Below are 23,389 nucleotides of genomic sequence, written 5' to 3' on the forward strand. Positions count from 1 at the left end.
AATGAGGTTTGAACCCATAACCTTCAGAATTCAAGGAGTGTGCACTCACATTCCAAGTCAGCTGAAGCAAAATAGTACCAGCTTGCACTCGACATGGATTCAAATCAACTGATTGGACAACAGTTTGACACAAATGTTCCTTCTCTGCACTAACTCACAACTAAAGAGTCCTGGATTTGAATTTCAGACCAGTCACGTAAATCTGTCTTCAGTGAATGAACTTCAAGGTCACTTGTTAGAGAACACAATATTAAGTCAAATTTGGTCTTAAGGGATGACAAAGAGAGAGAAAAAAATGGAACAATATTCAACTGAGGGAACTTGCACCACTGTCAACGATAATGGCAAATGTTCACCTCTCTGAAGGGCCTTCTACTCTGCTTACTAGAAGAGGTAAGGGTGAATTGTCGACAAGAATATAAAATAAGAGAAAATATTTTTGAAACCGATGTATTTTAGTAACTTTAGTCTTCCTGACCTGAAATAACCAGTAGGTGAAAAGATAGATTACTAACATATTACTAAATGAATATGTGGTGGAAAATTGATTTGTGCTTAGTACGTGTAGGAATGACTTCCTCCAACCAATTTTTCAAATCTCATTATTGTTTCAAAATGGCCACTGTTACGTTTCAATGATACTTTACAAGGTGGCTGAATTCAAGGGAAGTGTGGTTAAAAGCAAGATTTTAAGCACTGCGTGAGCTGGTGGCCGATCACTAGCTCATAAGAGATTGGTGCAAGTATTTGCTTAAAATAAATGCAACGTTATAACAAATCAATTATAATATTCTATCCTACGTGTTTGACAAGTTAGTAAAAAACCAGTTCTCATTTGAGAACACATTTTATTGTACAATTAACTCTACAATAAGATTGTCACTTGCCACACAAACATCTTCATGTAGAGAATAAAGCTCAGTAAGGTATCATTTCATGGAACTCAACTAAATTTTATAACTACAACACAAGGGTGACAAACTCCATATAAAGCCAACATTGCTTTTGTAGTGTAAACACATGCACTCATGCAAGAGCTAAGACCGCTAAGCATTCCCAACATAAATTGCTTACACTGGCACATTTTAAAAGCTAAGACAAACATGACAATACACAGTCACATCACAGGAGCCGAGAAGTATCTCACCATTAGCAAATATCCTATGAAAGACTGTTCGCAACAGAGCGGCCGTAAGCGGGAAAACAAAACAAGAAATTGATGAGTGATGGAACAGCGAGCATTCGCAAATACAAACAGCTGGGTTAGAACCACCGAAAGCTTCAAACAAGACACTGCCTATACTGTAGCTAGATGAAAAAAATGATGGTGGGCTGGGGAGGGAGTGAAAAGAAAGAACAGGGCTGAAAATTAGGTCAGAAGGTGCAGTGGAAAGAGGTAGGGGAAAAAGAATAGAAAAAACAGAAGATAAGGATTGGGAGATAAAAGGAGAAGAGGAATCTTTGAGATACATGAAATATTGGTGCAATACTCTTGTTTAACTCACTTTTGTTTAACATATGGTTTTTGACGTGAGCTGAACAAAAGTTTACATACAGCAATGTATTTTCCGGCCCTTGTCTCGAAGAGGAAATCACTTACCATAATAATCCAGGTCAAAAAGAGATTTCTTACATAACTTGTTTTAGTCTACCATTAGGATTGCCACCTTTTGTCAATTACAAAAAACTAATGAAGGGTGGAGCGGGCACGGATTTTTTTTCAATTATGCAAATTCATTGCACTCTGCAATAATTAGAATTTTAAAGTTTTGTTAGATTAAAATCATCCAAATTTCCAATCTGAAAAAGGACTATTTTAAAATGGATTTAAAGTTCAGAAATTTCATTGAACTCATGCAAAAAACCAGATAGGTACTGTACATGTGAAAATGAGTTTTAAATTCACTGCTACATCTCTCTGCTCATCTATGTCTTGAAAGCTTTCTTATAACTAAAATATTCCAACGATAGATAGGTGGATACTAATATCTTCAAAATAGGTTGGTCTTGCATATAAGAATCCTCTGCCTTTGGATAAGTAGACTTGCAGCACAATATACTCAACCTGAGTGGGAGTATGTGAAGGCCCCAAACTGCCCTTAAAAACAGATTACAAGGAATAATGAAACTAAATCTGATCAGTTATAAGGAATTAAGAAATTCGAGAATGCAAGCTGAAGTCCAATTTACCAGCTTCAGCCCGTCTCTCAAAGACGTCATGGCAATAAATACATAAGCACCCATTTCTGCAACTGGAGGAATAGGATTAGATCACCATAAAATGAAGTGTTGAAATGTATTTGATTATCCACTTAAAAAACAAAGATACTGAAATTTGATCTTTGTAGGAGCTGAGGGCTGTTTATCTGTGATAGCTTCCATTTATTGGAGAAGTCTAGCCGTATACAAACTTCATCTTGTACTTTGGGGCAACATATTAAAGAATTGCCATTATCGATTTGTTAAAAATTTACAGTTGGTACTGCTTAACCTCAAGAATGTACACATTGACTAACTGGAAGAATCATTTCTCCAGGTTACGCATCTCAACTCTGAGAAATGAAGTTAAAATTGGGTACATCATTTAACAGCTACTGTAAAATGGAACTCCACTTAAGTGCCTTCCACACACAACAAAACAAAATGGATAACTAGCAACCTAACAAATAACAGACTAAGTAGGCAAAGAGCCAACTTTGCTTGACTGCGGATCTCAAACACCTTGTAAAGATATGCTGGCTAATGGCATTGAAGAATTACTTCATCCAATTATCCAGAAAACAATGGGATTATTTGGCTATAATCCCTATTTGAAAATCCTAACAGGTTCCTCAAAAGAAGCCAGATTTTCACAGGCACCTTGAATATCAAAAGGCAAACTGCAGAAACAGTTTTTCAACATGGTTCCTGACAAAAATAGATTTTGACTTTTAAAAAATTCTTTCATAGGATAGGCCACTGGCAGAGCCAGTATTGTTGCCCTCATCATTGCTAATTGCTCTCAATTGGAGTGGTTTCTTAGGTCATTTCAGAGGGCAGTTAAGAGTCAACCATTTTGCTATACTGTCTGGAATTACACATAGGCCAAACCAGGTAAGGATAGAAGGTTTCCTTCCTTAAAAGGACATTAGTGATGGGTTCTTATGACAATCAATGACAGTTTCATGGTCACCATTACTAAGTCCAGCCTTCAATTCTAGATTTTATTAATTGCATTTAAATTCCACCAATTGCTGTGGGTGGATTTTAATCCACATCCCCAGAGTATTAGCCTCTGAATTACTAGGAACACGGAAAATAGGAGCAGGGATAATTTGGCCTTTGAAGCCTGCTCTATCATTCAATATGATCACAGCTGATTGTTATCTCAGCATCATACTCCCATGCTTTCCCATGTCCGATTTGCCAGTGACTTTGCTGCCGCACCACCTCTCTTAACGGAGTCTTCAAAATTTTCTTTGCAACAAAACCATCAGAATCCAAGGCCTTGGAGTTTTCCTGCAGATTGCTGTACAAGCCCACTGCATCAGAACTACAGCAATACAGGGTTCATGACTTCAAGTTTCTAATTACCCCTGTATTATGCGAGGTGCTCCCAAGCAATATCCAAAAGAACTCAATGAAGGAAGGTGGCAAAATCTAAAAGGAGTCTTTGGCTGTCATCCAGTCACTAGAAGCCAGAGTGAGCACCACCTGAAACTAGCATGTGGTCAAATGAAGTCAAAGCATAAAAGAAACAGAATGAAATTAGTGTTTTAATTTTATACAAGTGCATCAAAAAGGAAGCAGAGTCCACTGTAAAAAGGTGCTGAATGGATTCCCTTTTACATTTTTGCAATTCAAGGAAACCCAACTTGTTATTTCAGGGAGTGTTCATTAAACCAGCAAAAATCCCCAGGGAAGAGTAGAAATGGAAACCTTGTTGCCAAAACAGCAAGGGAACTTTGTGAAAATTTACAATGCAGCACACAAAATAAAACAAAAATTTCCACATTGGTTAAAAGCAGAGCTTGCTGTATTGATAGGTGGTCCAATAAACAGCCTGCTATCTACTGAAGCTGGGCAGTCACAGCAGTGGGATGTTTTCATTAATGTTCAGCCTTTTCAGACCATGGAGATGAAAAGTTGATTGATTTAGTCAGAATGAAGTGAAGCAATGGCGAGTGTCGTATAAGGATTGCTCCATCAAGTTGCAGATTGTCTGTTAATAACAAGATCCGATGATTTCTGAGTACGTCAATCCCAACCAAATCATGAGAACACTCTTATTCTCGGATTCACACAGTCTCACATATAAAATCTTAAATCCACAAATGTCATTCAATGTTCATGTTACCACTCATTGCTCGTGTTCCTTGAATCGTACTAGTACTGTACAGATTTAAATTTATCTTCTCAGGTGAGGATGGTGACGGGCAGAGTTTAGAATTGATTGGCACCTCAAGGTGAAATTCTGCAGCAAACCCAACCAAACTCAACATACAAATTCTCCAGTTAATCTGTAGTTTGTGACACATCTTACATAGATTGGTGACTTCCATTCTGAAGAAGCCATTTAAAGTTAAACACAATACAAGCAAAGGTAGATAAGATTTTTTGGCAGGCCAGGTGGGAAGTGTGGTGACAGTCAAAGTTACTCCGATATGATATGACTACTGCAAACTCAGAACCAAACCAACTTTTCACAACCCACTTGTGCAGCAAGGCACAAGTTTATGACTCAGGCTGATTTACTAATCAAAACTAGAGGGTTCTGTCACAAGAAACTGGAACATTAATTCTGCAGGCTGCATTTCTCATGGATCGTGAGCCTCTGGCTGAAGAGGCACTCAGCACCATGGTGATTAGCTCTAGTTTAATGTACTGTTTTAGTTAATTAAAACTTCAGCAATAATTCTGCACACTCATGGAAGTCCCCACACAAATGTTCTGGAAAACAATTCAATAAGCTTGAATTGGACTCAGTTAGTGATGGGTTTCCACCTTTCCAAACAACCTAGCTGATCAAAATAAGATAAACCAATTTGTCCTTTGGGCAGTTTGCAGAAAAATGATCCATTTCAGTAGAAACCAGAAGGAAGTTGATAAAGCTGCTTAAAACACATTTGGGGCTCTAGGCTTTTTTGAGACAGAGAGAAGTTGGGGTAAACCTTCATGAATCACTGGTTGGTTCACAGCTAGAACATTATGTTCAATTGGGGACACCACTTTTAGGATAATCCCAAAGCTTTAGAGAAGACACTGAGGACGTTTACTAGAATGATAACAAAGATGAGCAATTTCAATTATTTGAAGAAAGAAGCTGTGATGGTTCTCTTTAGTCCAGAAAAGAGAAAGGTGAGCTTTTGATAGGTTTTCAAACTTTTTTTTTGAGAGTTTTTTGAGAGTTACAAAGGGAATCAACAACTGGAGGAAGGTAATTGGTGAAAAATTCAGAAGGCATTTCGAATTATTTTGCACAGCAAATTGTTTTTATCTGGAATGCAATTCATGGAAGGGTGTTAGGAACAAATTCAATAATAACTTCCAAAAAGGGAACTGAGTAAACATTTGAAAATGTACAGAGCGATGGGAAAGAAAGCAGGTATGTGGCACTAATTAAATGGATCTTTCAAAGAGCTGACAGACACAATAGGTCACAACAGGCCCAAAAGTCAATGTGGACATGTGCCGAACAGCCTCCTTCTGCACCATCACAATTCTGTGATTTTGAAGAGTTCCTTGTGCTGCGTGATGATTTTTGCTTTATTCATTCATGGGATGCAAGCATCACTGGCAAGGTCAGTATTTATTGCCAAACCAGTTGTCGCCCTTGAAAAGATGGCAGCGAGAGCCACATTTTGTTACAATCCTTATATTTTAAGATATGGCTACAATTCTGTTAAGGAGCACGTTCCAGGATTTTGATGTAGAATAGCAACATAGTGAAGGAGGAGCAACACAGTTCCAAGTCAAGATGGTGAGAGACTTGGACAAGAACTTGCAGGTGGTGATGTTTCCAGGCATCAGCTGCCCTTGTCCCAAGTGAGAGATCACAGGTTTGGAAGGGTGTTGTTGTTGAAGCAGCTTTGGTGACTTGCTGCATTGCATCTCATTGGTGATGCACACTGTTCCTACTGTGCATTAGCAGCGGACGGAGCAAGTGCCAATCAAGTGAACAGCTGTCTTGGATAGTCTGATTATTGTTGAAGCAGTACTCATCCAGACAAGTGGAAAGTATTCCATCACTTGTGCCTTGTAGGTGGCAGACAAGCCAGGAAAGTCAAGCGAGTTACTGACAAAAGTTCACAGCCTCTAACCTGTTCTTGTAACTACAGTATAAATATTCTGGTTTAAGGTAACCCCCAGTATACTAATGGTAGGGAGACTCAGTAATGGTAATGCTAGTGAATGCAAATGGCGATGGTTCAATTCTCTCATGTTGGAGATGTCTGACCCTTGTGGCACAAATATTGCTTCCCATTTATGTGCCCAAGTTTCAATGTTATCCAGATCTTGCTGCATGCAAAGATGGACAGCTTCAGTATCATTCATGCTCCTCAGATACTGAACAGCATGCAATGTTGAAGGATAGTAGCTGAATATGGCTGGACCTTGAACACTACCCTGAGGAGCTCCTGCAGCAGTGCCTAGGGGCTGAGATGGTTCATCTTCAGTAAATACAGAACGCTACAACCCCCCACCCTGCTTCAAAAACCATTTATATATTTTCCCTTGACCCATTATATCTCAAGTGACTTGGCACATTTTTCTGAAGTATTACACAAGTACAAATACGGATTGAAGTAATTAAGTGTTCATAAAATGATTTTCACCATTCCTAATTTCCTACTTCATGAACTATAGATCTTAAAAATTTTTCTAATTGCTCCTTTCAGCATTATTCTCTATATATTCAACCTCCAGTGTCTTCACCACATGCACACTGCAATACACGCCACAGCAACTCACTCACTAAGCTTAATGAAAGAACACGGTACGACAATAGCTATCTCAAAGATGAGGAATATCATCGGAAACCATTATCTTCAAGTCACAAAACGCACTCACTCAAACATAATTTGCTGTTGCTGCATAATCTCCAGACCAAAATTAAAATCAAATTCCTCACTCAACACAAGTCTTGACCAAAGCTGCAGCAGTTCAGGAAGGCAATCCACCACCTTCTCAAGAACTATTACTATTGCCATAGACTCAAAGTACAAAAAACATTGCTGAATTATGTACCCTCCCTATTGCAAGCATATCTTTTTGAGGTGTTATGATTAAAACTGGCCATAGTACTCATGAGATCTGAATGTTGTGAAGCCTCAAACTCTGCAGACATGTTCTCCAGTCTACCTATAAGCCCAACAAAATGTTCAGTTAACTCCTTCACTTCACTGTCTCAGTATTAACTGCCCGAAGTTCTCCAATTTTTCAGTAATTGCTGTTCTTTTACATTTGTCTTGAACTGATAATAAATCCTGCTCCAAATTATGAATTACAATTTCTATCCTTGCACCTGTTTGTTTTGTGTCAGAACAAACAATTTCCGCAGATTGGACATAGAGGATTCAATTGATGATGCCCTTGATAAACGGCCGATCATCAACTCAGGTTTGCCATGCCACCGTAAACAGATACTTCACATGATATTGAGTATGGAAACAAGCTATTTTAGACCTGGTAATGCGCACTGTGACAGGATTAGTAAATTATCTCACAATGACGCATACTTGAGGAAAGAGCGAACTTTAACACAATGAATTTCACACTCAGTTTGAAGATGAGGAATTTGGGTCTGAAAGTATCTAAATGAAGGCAATTACAAAGGTATGAAGGATAAAGTGAACTAGAAAAATAGATCACAAGGTGACAGATTGAGATATTTCATTATTCTCTCTCAATGGACAATATGTTTGAATACATGAAAAATGTACCATTATTCTTTTTCTCAACTGAATATTGAGACTTTTGAAAGAAAGACTGTACCTGAAAAATGTATCATCTGTGGCTAAGGTGAGGATGGTATCAAAATGCAAGTTGTACAATATTGCAAAGATCATTGTAGACGAGAGATTGGAAAAACTTTAGAACCAAAGGATGGCAAAAAAGGGAGAAAGTAGAAGGAGTCAATTAGCTAGAAATGTATAACAGAACTAAGTTATTTTACAAGTATATAAAAAGGACAGGAGTAGTTAAAGTAAATGACGGTCCCTTTGCATGAGTCTGGGAAATTAATCATGGAAAGCTGGAAATCAGATTTTGAACAATATTTTGGATGTCTTCACGGTGGAAGACACAAAAGCATCCATAATAGGAAATCAAAAGGCAATAAAAAGGGGGAGGGACTTAATTTTCAGCAGAGAAAAAGTATTTTGAAAACTACTGGCACTCAAGGCTGAACCACAGTCTCTGTTTTAGAGGCTCTTAAAAAAAAGTAGGCACAGAGATAGCTTCTGACAGGGTCTTGAAAAATTGCAATCGTAATGCCCTTTTTCAAGAAATGAGGTGGCAGAAAGTAGGAAACTAAAAAGTTAAGTCAACCTAACATCTGTCACTGGGATAAAGATACTGCCCATGTTATTGCAAATGCTATATTAGCATGGATTTCGCTAACCAACAGAAAATAAAACAAGTCATTTTTCAGGTTGACAAATTGTGTTATCAGTGCTGATGCCTCACTACATACAATTCTAGCATGCACTGTGACCAAGTTTAATTATACAAAGATAAGTGGGAAAGCATGTTGTGAGGGGGATACAGAGTCTGCAGATGGATTACCCGAGTAGGCAAAAATTTGGCCAACAAAATAGAATGTAGGGAAAATTAGGTTGTCCATTTTGATATGAATAGAAAAGCAAAATGTTTTTCAAAATGAAGACAGACTGCAGAATGCTGCAGTTGAAAGGATCTCTGTGACCTTGTACATGAATCATAAAGTTAGCATGCAAGTGTGGAATGTTAGCCTTTATTGAAAGGTGTCAGAGTATAAAATCAAGGAAGTCTTGTTGTAACTGTGCAGAGCATTAGTGAGTCCATAATGACAACACTCCATACAGTTTTTGTCACCTTACTGGAAGCAGAATATATTTTTATTGAAGGAAGTTCAGAGAAGACTTGAAGTTGATTCCTGAAATGAAGGGCTTTTATAAGGAAAGTTTGGATGGGTTGGCCTTTACAGTTGTGAAGAATGAGAGATGATTTTATTGAAATGTGTATTATTTTAAGGGATAGACGCTGAGAGAATGTTTCCCTTCATGAGGGAATTTAGAACAAGGGGGCATTTTAAAAATCAGGATCTTTCCATTTAAGATGGAAATTAGGTAGAATTTCTTCTCAGACGATTAATCTTTGGAATTTTCCAACCCCAAATAATGGGTATTAAATGTATTCAAGGCTGAAGTGACAGATTGTTGACCTGCAACAAAGTCATAGGTTATAGGGAGGTAGGTGTTGAAGTTGAGACCACAATTTAATCAGCCATGAACTTACTGAAAGGCAGAACAGGTTCAATGGGCTTACTCCTCTTATTTCTTATGTTACTTGGTATGATACCGGTACTGAACTAATTGCCCAGCAGAATACATACACAATGATAAATCAAGGTGAACAGATTTTAGCAGCACTAAGATACCTGTTAAGGATTGGCTTTGATATTTGCCATGCTGACCTCTCAAGAACAAAGGCCGTTATGCATCCTAAACAACGGACTTGTCTGAACACAATTCTCATCTCCAGCCTCTTACTTTTATTTTGCTAATGCTATATTAATTTTTCAACTTGGCTCTGCTCAGCTTAATCTCAAAATACACCTGTTGTTCAAATTCTAACTGCATACTAATCACCATTTCTCATTTTTTAAAAAAATCATTCCGTAACAGTGGAGCTCTTATCTCTTCCATTCCATTTACTTCCTACAATCCAAGGAAATTCATCTCAAGTTTGATTTATCTAATCATTCTTTCATGATTTACTTAGCCCTGGTGTACATTTTGCAATCTTCGCAATGAAGTATCAATAAAACAAGCATGAAGAAAATCTCATATTGAGGCAAAATATGTTCAGTCAAAAGTTTACAGTTACACACACAATGAGCTAAAAATGTCTTCAAAAGACATTCTTAGACATACATATTCATGTGCCATAAGAATCAAAGCCACAACTGTGCTTTCATTGCTTTACTATCTATAAACTAAGGGTTCTGATAATTAAAAGAATAATGCACAGCAATGATCCTGGGCTATACTTGATCAATGGAAATGTCATGAACATAGAACATAGAACATTACAGCGCAGAACAGGCCCTTCGGCCCACGATGTTGCGCCGACCAGTTTTTTTTAAAAAAAAAACACTGACCCACTAATCTAAACCAATCCCTTTTCGTCCATAAACCTATCCACAGATCTCTTAAACGCCCCCAAACTAGGCGCATTTACAACCGCAGCAGGCAGGGCATTCCAATCCCTCACCACCCTCTGGGTAAAGAACCTACCCCTGACATCCGTCCTATAACTACCCCCCCTTAATTTAAAGCCATGCCCCCTCATGCTAGCTTTCTCCATCCGAGGAAAAAGGCTATCACTATCCACCCTATCTAAACCTCTAATCATCTTATATGTTTCAATAAGATCCCCTCTTAGCCTCCTTCTTTCCAGCGAAAACAACCCCAAATCCCTCAGTCTCTCCTCATAGGACCTCCCCTCCATACCAGGCAACATCCTGGTAAACCTCCTCTGCACCCTCTCCAAAGCCTCCACATCCTTCCTGTAGTGTGGGGACCAGAACTGCACACAGTACTCCAAGTGCGGCCGCACCAGAGTTGTGTACAGTTGCAACATGACGCTGCGACTCCTAAATTCAATCCCCCTACCAATAAACGCCAAGACACCGTATGCCTTCTTAACAACCTTATCCACCTGATTCCCAACCTTCAGGGATCTATGTACACATACACCTAGATCCCTCTGCTCCTCCACACTATTCAAAGTCCTCCCATTAGCCCTATACTCAACACATCTGTTACTCCTACTGAAATGAATTACCTCACACTTCTCTGCATTAAACTCCATCCGCCACCTCGCGGCCCAGCTCTGCAACCTGTTTAAGTCACCCTGCAAACTATGACACTCTTCCTCACAATCTACCACACCTCCGACTTTGGTGTCATCAGCAAACTTACTAATCCACCCAACTATATCCTCATCCAGATCATTAATAAAAATTACAAACAGCAGTGGCCCCAAAACAGATCCCTGAGGCACACCACTCGTAACCGAACTCCATGACGAATATTCACCATCAACCACCACCCTCTGTCTCCTATCTGCTAGCCAATTCCTGATCCAAGTACCTAGATTACCCCCAATCCCATACATCTGCATTTTCTGCAGAAGCCTACCATGGTGAACCTTATCAAACGCCTTACTAAAATCCATATATACCACGTCAACTGCCTTACCCCTATCCACCTCTTTGGTCACATTCTCAAAGAACTCAATAAGGTTAGTAAGGCACAACCTACCTGCTACAAAACCATGCTGACTGTATGAAGGTATGACAAAAGCTACAAATAACACAATACTTGTGCTCATTCGAGTCTACAGCCCAGAAAAAGACAGCAAATGCTTCACTGCTGTTTAATTAGTTTGATTTTTTTAAGCAACAATGGTGAAATTATATTGGGGCACAAAGAAGCAACTAAATGCAAATTTCAGTTCATTTCACCAACACCAGCAGCTTTCCTCAATCCCATCCACATTAGGGTTTTTGAATTTGATCATTTAAAGTTGCCTTGAGTTGAAAGCTGTTCAAAAAACCATCGTCCTTAGTCAGAACTGTCAGATGCATCGGCAATATTCTGGAGGCGTTGCCCATCAGCCTCTGGGTAAGTAAGCAACAATTGTAACAATATCTTAATCAAAAGACCCTGCAGTTCGCACATCAGCTGTGCAGTCAGCCATTCTACACATGGCTAAGACCTTTCAAGAGCAAGGGTATATCGTGGTTGTGCAAAAGTTACCGACTTGATAACTGCTTGGTATAACAATAACAATTGCATGGCCGATCCTAGTGAAGGTTAATCACCTGGCAAAACTGCATGTAATCGTTTAAGCGGTTGATTATTTTTCTGCATCTACTTAAACAGAATTAATTGGAGGAAAGAGGTAGAACAAGGTATGGTATGTATGATGTACCCCCTGTCTATTGTCTTAAGAGTACTGACATTTTAAGATTTAGTTTTGATATTCTGCACAAGAAAGCTAATTTCCAATGACAAAACCATATTTGCAAAACTACGTATTTGACAAAGAGGCATTAACATTATTCACCTAAACGATTCACACAGATGTAGAGATCACACTTCAATTGTAGAGAAAATATTGAACAGCTGCTCAAAGCTGAAATTTTAAAAAAAATTGGGCCATGAAAAGTGAATTGTTCACAACATTATTAACATTGAAGTTTAAATGGACAATATTATGATTTTCCCTCAAGGCCTTGGGCAATCTGAAGGACCATGCGCAAATGCATAATTGAGCCATGCATAAAATGCAATACATCATTTTCACTCACTCCCATTATAATGATGTCCTGATTGAACTGTGCATATAAAATACAGCAAAAAGTCAAGAATTGTCCTCACAAAGGTCACTGTGACATAAACCTAAATTAGTCATAGCACAAGTTTTGCTGCAAGTGTTCACTCTCCATCGCAATCAATTCAGTTTTCCTTCTCTTCTGCTTTCCCAGGGAGCACCACCAGCAAATAAAGTAATTTAAACAATTTAAGAATATTATTTCGTTTCAGACAGTTTGCGGTCTCTCTTGCATTTAAATCAGTTGTTGATTTCTAAGAAGACTAGACAGTTTTTTTTTTAAGAATATAAGTGAAAAGGCAGAAAAAAAAGGAAAAACCTCACATGCACCAAATTGAGTATAAAGCTCAAGACTTTCTGGAAGAAACTAGGTTAGAGTCTTGAATAACAGCACCCTCACCGAGTATACAGAGCCACAAGATCATGAAGATCTCAGGATCAACTCCAGGTTTTTGTTGGGTTAGTTGGCCATGGTGGTGGCAGCACAAAGTGTTTTCAAGATACAGCAGGGTTGAACTCTCTGTACCAAGGTAAAACAGCCTCTGGCATTGACTTGGCTCATACAAGAACGATCACTTGGATTATGCTGTGAAACATTACAGACATCCATGAAAAGTCCAAGTGTACCATCACGAAGACAGGAGCAGTAAAAGTTATCAGTGGATGACCCAATCCATCTATTCACCTTTTCTCCAAAATATTAAGAGACAAAACGTTATCTCTCATTAGTGTGAATACACAGCAGGTTCAATTTTTGTCACATGATTGCAGTATTAACACTACTGAGAAAGGGCATTTTTAACAATTTATGGTTGCAATTTGTTCATCAAATACTAAAACCTGAGACAAAAAACGAGCAATATGGACCATATCAAATTCAGGTTCTTAGCAACTTTCTATTTTGCTACATAAATTGAACATATTTCAATGAGGACAGTTCTTGATACTTACCAGACCCAATCTTAATAAGACCATTATGCTGGATGAATATGGTGTCACAAGTCAGGTTGCCATGGATGATGGGAGGATCACAGGAGTGGAGGTAGCTGATAAAACAAAAAAAAAGTCAATAAACTGAACAACTTGGTAGGTAATGTGGACATGTACAGAACTTTACCAAATTAAACTTTTCTTTCCCTAACAGAACGGCACCTTTCAAAACGAACATAAGGACATAAGAAATAGGAGCAGGAGTAGGCCATCTAGCCCTTCGAGCCTGCCCCGCCATTCAATAAGATTATGGCTGATCTGAAGTAGATCAGTTCCACTTTCCCGCTTTCTCTCCATAACTCTTAATTCCCGTGTCTATCAAAAACCTATCCACCCGTGACTTAAATATATTTAGCGAGGTAGCCTCCACCACTTCAATGGGCAGAGAATTCCAGAGATTCACCACCCTTTGAATGAAGATGTTCCTCCTCAACTCTGATCTAAACTGCACCCCCCCTTATCTTTAGGCTGTGTCCTCTAGTCCTGCTATCCTTTGTAAGCGGGAAGAATCTCTCTGCCTCTACCCTATCCATCCCCTTCATTATCTTGTACATCTTGATAAGATTCTCTCCCCCCCCGCAATCCTTCTAAACTCCAACGAGTACAGACCTAGTCTATTTAGTGTCTGTTCATAGTCCAACCCCCTCATCTCCGGTGTCAGTCTAGTGAACCTCCTCTGCACTCCCTCCAAGGCCAATATGTCCTTCCGCAAGCACGGCAACCAAAACTGCACACAGTACTCCAGCTGTGGCCTCACCAGTACCCTGTACAGTTGCAGCAAGACCTCCCTACTTTTATATTTTACTTTTATCTCCGCCCGTTGAAGTGGTGGAGGCTACCTCGCTAAATATTTTTAAGACGCGGGTTGATGGGTTTTTGATAAGAGAGGGGATTAAGGGTTATGGGGAGAGGGCGGGAATGTGGAACTGAGCCACGACAGATCAGCCATGATCTTATTGAATGGCGGGGCAGGCTCGAAGGGCTAGATGGCCTACTCCTGCTCCTATTTCTTATGTTCTTATATTCTATCCCCCTCGCTATAAAGGCCAACATTCCATTCACCTTCTTGATCACCTGCAGACTGGGTTTTTGCAACTCATGCACAAGGACCCCCAGGTCCCTCTGCACCGTAGCATGCTGCAGCTTTTCGCCTTTTAAATAATAATCCCGCCTACTATTATTTCTGCCAAAGTGAATAACCTCACACTTGCTAACATTATACTCCATCAGCCAGGTCCTCGCCCACTCGCTCAGCCTCTCAGATCTCTGCAGACTTTCCACACCCTCCATGCAATTTGCTTTTCCACTCATCTTCGTGTCATCAGCAAATTTCGTCACCCTACACTCAGCCCCCTCCTCCAGATCATCTATATAAATGGTGAATAGTTGAGGCCCCAGCACTGATCCCTGTGGCACTCCACTAGTCACCAACTGCCAACCAGAATAGCACCCATTGATACTAACTCTCTGCTTCCTATTAGACAGCCAATCCTCTATCCACACTAACACCTTACCCCTAACTCCGTGCACCCTAACCTTTTGTAGCAACCTTTTATGAGGCACCTTATCAAATGCCTTTTGGAAATCTAAAAACACCACATCCACCGGTTTCCCTCTGTCTACCGCAGTCACATCCTCATAGAAATCCAATAAATTCGTCAAACACAACTTCCTCTTAACGAATCTATGCTGCGTCTGCTCAATCAAACCATTCTTTTCTAGGTGCCTCGCTATTTCTTCTTTGATGACGGATTCTAGCATTTTTCCAACTACAGATTTTAAACTAACCGGCCTATAATTCCCTGCCTTTCTTCTGCTACCTTTTTTAAACAGTGGCATAATGACCTTTTGTGTACAGACATGGAAATAAAAAGACCAAAAAGAGCAATTAAAGTGAACACTGATCATCTAGAGAGCAAGAATGGAGAATTAATAATGAAAAGTAAGGAAATGGCAGATGAACTGAACAGATATTTTGAATCTGTCTTCACTGTAGAGGATACAAATAACATCCCAGAAATAGTTATGAATTAGGAGGTGAAAGGGAGGGAGGAACTTAAAACAATTGATGGCACTAAAAATTATTATAATTAAAAACTAATATGTCATTTAAAGCTTATCTATTAGTGTCACAAGTAGGCTTACATTAACACTGCAATGAAGAGAAAATGAAAATTTCCTAGTTGCCACACTCTGCTGCCTGTTCAGGTACACAGAAAATTTAGCATGTCCCATGCATCTAACCAGCATGTCTTTCTGACTGTGGGAGAAAACTGCAGCACCCAGACGAAATCCACATAGGAGAAAGAGAACATGCAAACTCCGCACAGTGACCCAAACCAAGAACCCGAATTCATGGTGCTGTGAGACAGCAGTGATAACAATTGTGCCACCATTCCAGTCAGTTCCTGACAGACTTCATCTAGAGTCTTAAAAGTAGTAGTTGCTGAGATAGTACATACATTGGTTTTAATTTTTCAAATTCCCTAGATTCTGAAGTCCCATCATACTTAAGATAGCAAATGTGATTTCTCTATTCAAGAAAAGGAAGGAGACAGAAAACAGGGAATTACTTTAGCTTAGCAAGCACAACATCTGTCATAGGGAAACTTTTAGAATCTGTTATGGAGGTTACAGTGGACATTTAGAAAATCTCAACAAAAGTCAGGCAAAAGCAACATGGCTTTGTGAAAGGGAAATCATATTTGACTCATTTATCAGAGCTCTTTGAGTAGGTATCATGCAACATGGATAAAAGGGGAACCTATGCATGTACAGCACTTTGATTTCCAGAAGACATCTGACAAGGTGCCACATCAAAGGTTTGAAGCATAGAATTTCTACAGCGCAAGAGGAGAACACTCGGCCTATCGAGCCTGCGTTGACAACAATCCCACCAGGCCCTATCCCCAAAACCCTACATATTTACTCTGCTAATCCCGCTGACACTAAGTGGCAATTTATTATGGTCAACCCACCTAACCCACACATCTTTGGAGTGTGGGAGGAAACTGGAGCAACCAGAGGGAACCCACACAGACAGAGAGAAGTACAAATTCCAGTGTCACTCAAGGCCAGAATTGAGCCCAGGTCCCTTGGCATCCCCATGAGAGTAAGAAGTCTGACAACACCAGGTTTAAGTCCAACCGATTTATTTGATAGTAAACTCACAAGCTTTTGAGGTTTCCCTCTTCGTCAGGTGAATGGAGAGTTCTGGCCTCAGACAATGCATATGACAGCACAGGCAGTTTACAGATTACTGATTAGAATGCGAATCTTTACACCTAACCTGCTATTCAAGTCTTAAAGTGGCTAACAATGTGAGTGAAGGAGCATTGAGCACAGGTTAAAGAGATGTGTATTGTCTCCAGACAGTACAGTAAGTGAGGTTTTGCAAACCCAGGCATGTCATGGGGGTTACAGGTAGTGCGACATGAACCCAAGATCCCTGTTGAGACCGTCCTCATGTGTGCAGAACTTGGCTATCAGTCTCTGTCGTGTGTCGTGAAGGCCGCCTTGGAGGATGCTTACCTGAAGGTCAGAGGCCGAATGCCCGTGCACTGAAGTGTTCGCCAACAGGATTGTCTGGTGATTGTCGAGCAATGTTCATTCATCCATCCCCATGAGACAGCAGTGCTAACCACTGTTAAGCACAGGTTAGAGGTGTGAATTGTCTCCAGCTATTTGATATTAGTGAGACGCGAACCTAAGATCATTTGGCTAGAGTCAATTCACACCTCTTTAACCTGTGCTTAACTGTCTCTATGCTCACACGGTCTGTACCAGTAAAGACTCGCATTCCAACCATTATCTTATAAATTGAGTCTATGTCTATATATACCCTGTTTGTGAACACAACTTTTCACTCACCTGAAGGAGCAACACCCTGAAAGCTTGTACCACCAAATAAACCTGTTGGACTTTAACCTGGTGTTGTGAGACTTCTTACCATCATATAGTTTAACTGCTCAACCAAAGGGTAGGCATATTGTCATCTCCCAGATCTCAATCAATACTCACATTTGCCTCCTGCAAGGAGATGCTGAAAACTAACAGTTAGGACTCTCCTTAATTTAACCTCTTCCTGGAGGTTAGACAGTCTCTTGTTAAGAGCTCCTTGCTCTTCATGTCTCAAGAATCGAACAGAAGTTACATTGCTACAGCACTCAATTATTCAGCTGCACTCTATTACCAAAATCTCCAAATTAGTTTGGATATGTGAAATGGAAAATTAGCAAGTCTGGACAGCCCATTGAAAAAATTTTAGCAGAATGAAAAGCTGGTGTTCATTAACTAAAATACTCAGGGAAAAAGCTCAATGGGCTGAATGAACTTTGCCCATCCCTGATGATGTCCTAATGAATGGACAATCTTTCCAGCTTGCACATAGAAGACAATCGGGAAAGAAAATGTTGCAGATTTCAAAACTGAAAGTTATTTTGCTTCATCTAATGCTAAATATTATTACTGCTAGTGCTTAAAACAGTTGTTTGCTGTCCTGATTACATAGCACTATAAAAACTCACTGACAGTCAAAACAAAAATCAAAAGGATAGACAGATTGAAGGTATCATTCCAGTTTATTCAAGATAAACCTTCTGCAAATCTAACTAAGGTCCTGATGAACACTCGGGTAGATGGAAAACCATGAAAACTGGAAGTATGCAATGAAACAGTGCTGAAAATATACAGCAGGCTGTTCAGCAGAAAGACAGGTAATTTTACAAAAAGTTTGAGGTGAAGGGGTTAAGGCTGGTTTCCAAGTTACAATATTTACATGACTAGGCCAGTTAACACTCTTGTGAAAGGCAAACCCAAGATATTGGTGAGCTGGGCCACTGAATTATGGAGGCCATTGACCAGAAATTAATTTTGCTGCAGTGCAATTAGGGAAAAAGTCGCTGCTTAAAAGAACTGGTGAACAAAGGTTAGAAATGGACTGGAGTATGATGGCTGTCAATACACTACTGAGACTCACTTAGGTTCATGCAACTGAATAACATTAAAAGACATCTGTGGAGCCATAGCCAAGCAAGAGACAATGGGTGGAATTTTCCCATCCCACCCACTGTACCAATTATAGCAGGCAGAACAGAGATTAGGTGACCATGTAGTGGTCCATTGTCTTGGGGTGCATGAGGCCAGAAAATCCCAAAAGTAAAGGAAGGGGATGTTAAAAGTGTACGCACCACCAGAATTGAGATTCATTACAGGTCAGTGGCTTCTTACCTCAAGGCAGACAAAATCTGGGTGCACCATCTCTTCCAAGCCTAGAAATAAACAAAGTTACTGTAAAATACTGTTTTTTGTTATAAGAAGTCCAGTTTAATTAAATTGGTTTGTATTTACAGTCAAAGCAATCCTATATCATTGAACTAATACCTGACAGTGCTATGCTTTCTAACTTATCTAAACACTGGACGGTTAGTTCCAGATGCAGCAAGTTGACACTTCCGTTTACTCATCCACCTTGATGCTGATGTCTATTTACAATTATTTTTAATATATCTGGTCTGTTAACCAGCGAGAATCAATTTTGCTTCACAATGTAATAGAAAGACAGGACAAACATTTTTGAAGAGAGATTCTCTTACTGCAAATGGCCTGTCAGGGATCTGATGCACAACCTTTGCTTTCTCAGTGGTTTGCTAAAACTAATTGCACTAACCAGCCAGAAGCTAACAGGAATGGGGTAGAGGGAATTATTTAAATATGCCTATTCAATTGTGCTGGATTAATGCTCAATCTATCAGGCATTAAAAAATCCTAATATGTCTTCATTTCTCCATGCTTCGCATCCATAACAAGTTCACTAATTTCCAACTTTCATAATGGCTGCAGGCAATACACTACAAGAGGAAGGAACTTTGGCTTAGCAGTAGTGTTCGTGCATCTGATTTGTGGTTTTGGATACAAGGTTCACAGTGCTCATGAACAGAGTTCCAACCCCAATTCTGGGTAGATACCCAGTTGTGCACACTTGTCTAATGCCACTGGAGTGCTGATGCCCTTGACTGCACATGGTCAGTTGTTTGGCAAAGCTAATGGTATGCCCACACAGATTTACATTATGGGAAAAAAACCTAGAGCTCCATCTGCTAGATTAAAATTTATTATCTGGAGTATTTGCCTTCTCTATTCTTGCATCTTACTTTCTGGTGTGCCTACATTGGAAAAGTAAAGGTAACCCAAAATGCTGTGGTTAAGATTGCAATACCACCTTCAAAATGCTTTCAAACTGAATATCAGTGTACTGATATCAAGAAAGAAAGTGGAGAGATGCACATTTTCTGCCTTGTAGCCTGTGGCCGTCAAGCATGCACCAATGAGGGAGCTTCAGACATCCACTTCTGCATGCTATCCTGATAGCCAAAAACAGCACGGAGTCTTTCAGCAGCAGCTTGTGCGTACTCATTGCGAAGCAAAATATTTCAAATATAGTTTTTTGTAAACAGTATTCCACAATCTACCTTTTCGTTCATAGTTTTGTGGTTCTTCTTAGTTTTCTTCAAAAACTGTTTTAAACTTCCTGATGACATGTATTCTGTTATAAATATAACCTGCAGGAACATAAACATCACATCAATAACCCATTCAGCAACTCCAAATAAATTGAGCAAACATGCTTTCAGAATAGATCATGTGCCCTTCCTCCCTTTATCTTTCCCCCTCAATTTGAAATATAATAAAACAGTTCTTCTCTGCAGAATATTCAGAGTAAACTAGGTTAAATTTCTCCAAATATCTTTCCTTTAGTATTTTTAAATAGCTTTTCAATATGAAGCACAAAATATCAAATTTGAAACTGTTCAACATTTATCACAGGAAGTACTGGTCAATTTCTGCATGTCAGATAAGCAAATTGGAAATTTAAAAACCATAGGTTATCCAGTCATAAGCAAAATAAGGTTCCAATTTTTAAATTTCAAGTTCAATAGCATAAACATGGCATCTAGGTAAATCAGCTAGCAACACTAAGCAGGACAAAGACAGCTTACCCTAGCTTTATTTTCTTTCACATCTGCCCAGTACTTGTGAAATTTCACAATGTTCAGGTGCTCCAGCTGGATGAGATTGTCGAAGACAGCTTTAACCTTATCCTAAGAACAAAAGTATACTGATCAGAAACAGGTAACCAATTTAGTTCCTTCCTTGCTTTGTCACATTTGTACAATTGAAAAGAGGAAGGAAGAGTCTAGTTGCCCAAATTCTGTTTGGATATCCCATTTGGAAGTACTAAATTTCAGGACTTAACTATATTAAGATTAATAATTTTTAAACTCATTTCACCATATTTAATGAACACATTTTGAAAATGTTAATACCAAAGTGAAGAACTTGCAGAGTCAGAAAAGGTTCTGCATGTATCACAGATTAAGTAAATTCCATAAGTTTTGGACTGAGTACAAACACTAAAAAGACAAAACCAATAATAGTCAGGAGGAATACATTAGAAAAAACTGGAGTGAAGATTGAAATGGGTAGTGTCATACTGGAACAAGTAGATAAGTTATTTGGGACAAATGATAACAGATTATGGTCGGCATAATGCTGAAATTAGAAGTGTAGAGATAGCAACAAGTAATTTTTGTGAAGATAAAGAATGTTTGAACAACAAATACACGAGCTTGTAACAAGGGAAAACTCAAAAGGTGCTATATTCTGTCCACTTTCCTGTTTACCACTGAAACCACTGCAGCAAATAAAGATCTGTTGGAGAAAAAGAAGCCTTTAAAATGTGGATGCTAAAAATGCCATATACAGGCCAAAAGACAAATCAAAGAAAATTTCAAGAACAGAAAGAACTCAAGTGACACCCAGATTTCAGAAATTAGCATCAGTGGCCATTTGATCAGAGTTGAATGCTACAAAGATCTTTTCTGGGTTCAAAGTGGAGTGCAGCAATAAGATCTAGGCATGGTTGGAAAACAGGCATTACAGAGTGGTTGCAGACAAGCTACCGTGGATGTGCAATGATGGCACAAGACAGATGAGTGCGATATACACGACAGCACATCTCCACGTAGAAGTAGCTACAAGCAACAACAGCAAAAGAGTGAATAAAATAAGGCGAATGGCCATTAGCAGCTCTTATCAAAATAATTTAGTTTTATTTCCACCTCTTGTAGTTTAAAGTTTTTTCGTTCTGAGAACTGGACTTCATTCCACACAACTTCCACGCCCTCCTCTGTGTCCATTGCCAAGTATGCGCTGTCAATTCCTGGAACATTCCGTTGATTCACCTACAAATAAGAAAAGGTGATTCTTCATTAAAACAACTGTAACTTATTACAAACAACTTTATAATTTTGGCATTACACTTCACTCTGTTGGTTAAAAAAACTGTCAAGCTCAAAGTCAAGAATTTGTCAAGGTACAATAAGTTTTGAGGATCTTGTTTTTACTGTCCTTTAGGTGTGGTTTCAAACCAAAAATGTGATTGAAAATGAGTGCCAGATTTGCTAAAGTAACGCTGTGGAGTAATAATTTGAAATTAAACATTTTTACAACATTTTGCAAAGTAGTGGCATAGAGCATATTTTTCTTTTGAATTTGTTCCAACAGTTCAATATTCAGTTATGGGAGAGTGACTTTGTACATTTTTGCTCAACATTCTTTCCCCCCTTCTTTTTCTTTCAGCCAATAATCTCAGGATTTAGCACAAATTGGTGAAACAGTGATGACTGAGTAAGGGGTTTTTCCACCTCAGCTTACTATTTAAAAAAACTATATAACATTTCCAAAATAAATCAATGGAATTTTCTTTTGTATGGTTACAATTGAGGTTGTTTTGGAACTGTATCTTAAAAGATGAAGAGGGCTATGTGACCTATTCTGAAGCTGACGGCAAGTCTTGATGGTTTGATTAAAGGGGCCCACGTTGTTTTACTATGAAACGTGCAAGCTGGTTACACTTGGAGACTATGGCAGCAGTCTGTGTGCTAACTGTGGATAGGCTAGATATCCAAAGTTTCTAAAAGTTTTGATAATGTCAAGTAATGAACAGTTGTACTTTAAACATACATTTACTTTTTAGCTAAGAGGTTTCAGTCTCAATAATAATCGATCAACATTTTGGCCTAAATACAAAGCCTGTGATTCTCTCTGCCATGGAGATGGGCTTTGAGAAGTGAAAGGTTAAGATATCCCTGAAAACTCAGACAAATTAGTTTGCCAGGAAGTGTAGCAAGACACAGATTCAGTGCCCAGGGATGCACAGAGTGGATTGGAAAGACCAAATTCATGGAGTTAAACTGAGGCTGGAAGATTATCTTTATTTTACCAAGAGTGAGACGTTGCCAGGAAAACTTGCACCATGAAAAACAGTTCTGGAGTTAAAAGTTTATAGGTGAAAAAAGGAACTGAAGAGAGCCTGCTGGAGCTGAAAATCATTTTGTACTAATTCTGGGAGAATCAAATGTCTGCTTAAGAGGACAATGTAATATGTACTGTGAAGTGAGTTTTCTTCATTGCACTGAAAGTAAAAGAAAAGTTTTATCTGTGGTTAAAGCTGCAAGCTGTGTACAAAGATAGTTTGTCAACCATGCTTTGAGTTGTGTTATTGTAGAAGTCTTAAAACACAAAATTTTGTATTATTCTTTCAGTCAGCGACTGAAGGGTCATTTTAAAAGTTGTCAGTCTCTATAGGGATTGTAATAGTATATACAGCATTGAATTCTGCCCTCCTAATGGAAGAAAAGTTAAGTAAGGCTGAAAATTAAAATAAAATAATTGAAGGTTCTGGAAATCTGCATTGTGTTGCTTCATATTTGATTTATGTGTTATCCTCAATCTTTCGTAAGAACTGATCTAATTG

General features: G+C 38.9%; 1 protein-coding gene across 2 annotated transcripts in view; it reads right to left on the reverse strand.

Annotated features, from left to right (window-relative positions):
• Nucleotides 1-23,389, reverse strand: part of LOC145351154 (nuclear receptor-binding protein-like) — a 95,407-nt gene that overhangs the window by 43,761 nt on the left and 28,257 nt on the right. Inside the window, exons 2-7 of one of the 2 annotated variants that reach the window (XM_080200828.1) lie at nucleotides 21,693-21,815; nucleotides 20,571-20,672; nucleotides 20,043-20,132; nucleotides 18,802-18,842; nucleotides 13,534-13,628; nucleotides 1,148-1,171 (exon numbers count right to left, since the gene is read on the reverse strand). In XM_080200828.1, coding sequence (XP_080056954.1) covers nucleotides 1,148-1,171; nucleotides 13,534-13,628; nucleotides 18,802-18,842; nucleotides 20,043-20,132; nucleotides 20,571-20,672; nucleotides 21,693-21,815 — 475 coding nt within the window. The remainder of the gene's footprint in view (nucleotides 1-1,147; nucleotides 1,172-13,533; nucleotides 13,629-18,801; nucleotides 18,843-20,042; nucleotides 20,133-20,570; nucleotides 20,673-21,692; nucleotides 21,816-23,389) is intronic. The other variant, XM_080200829.1, reaches the window with a different exon arrangement.

The sequence above is a fragment of the Carcharhinus amblyrhynchos genome, chromosome 12, assembly GCF_965287045.1.
Source record: "Carcharhinus amblyrhynchos chromosome 12, sCarAmb.v2.hapA, whole genome shotgun sequence".
NCBI classification, from domain to species: domain Eukaryota; kingdom Metazoa; phylum Chordata; class Chondrichthyes; order Carcharhiniformes; family Carcharhinidae; genus Carcharhinus; species Carcharhinus amblyrhynchos.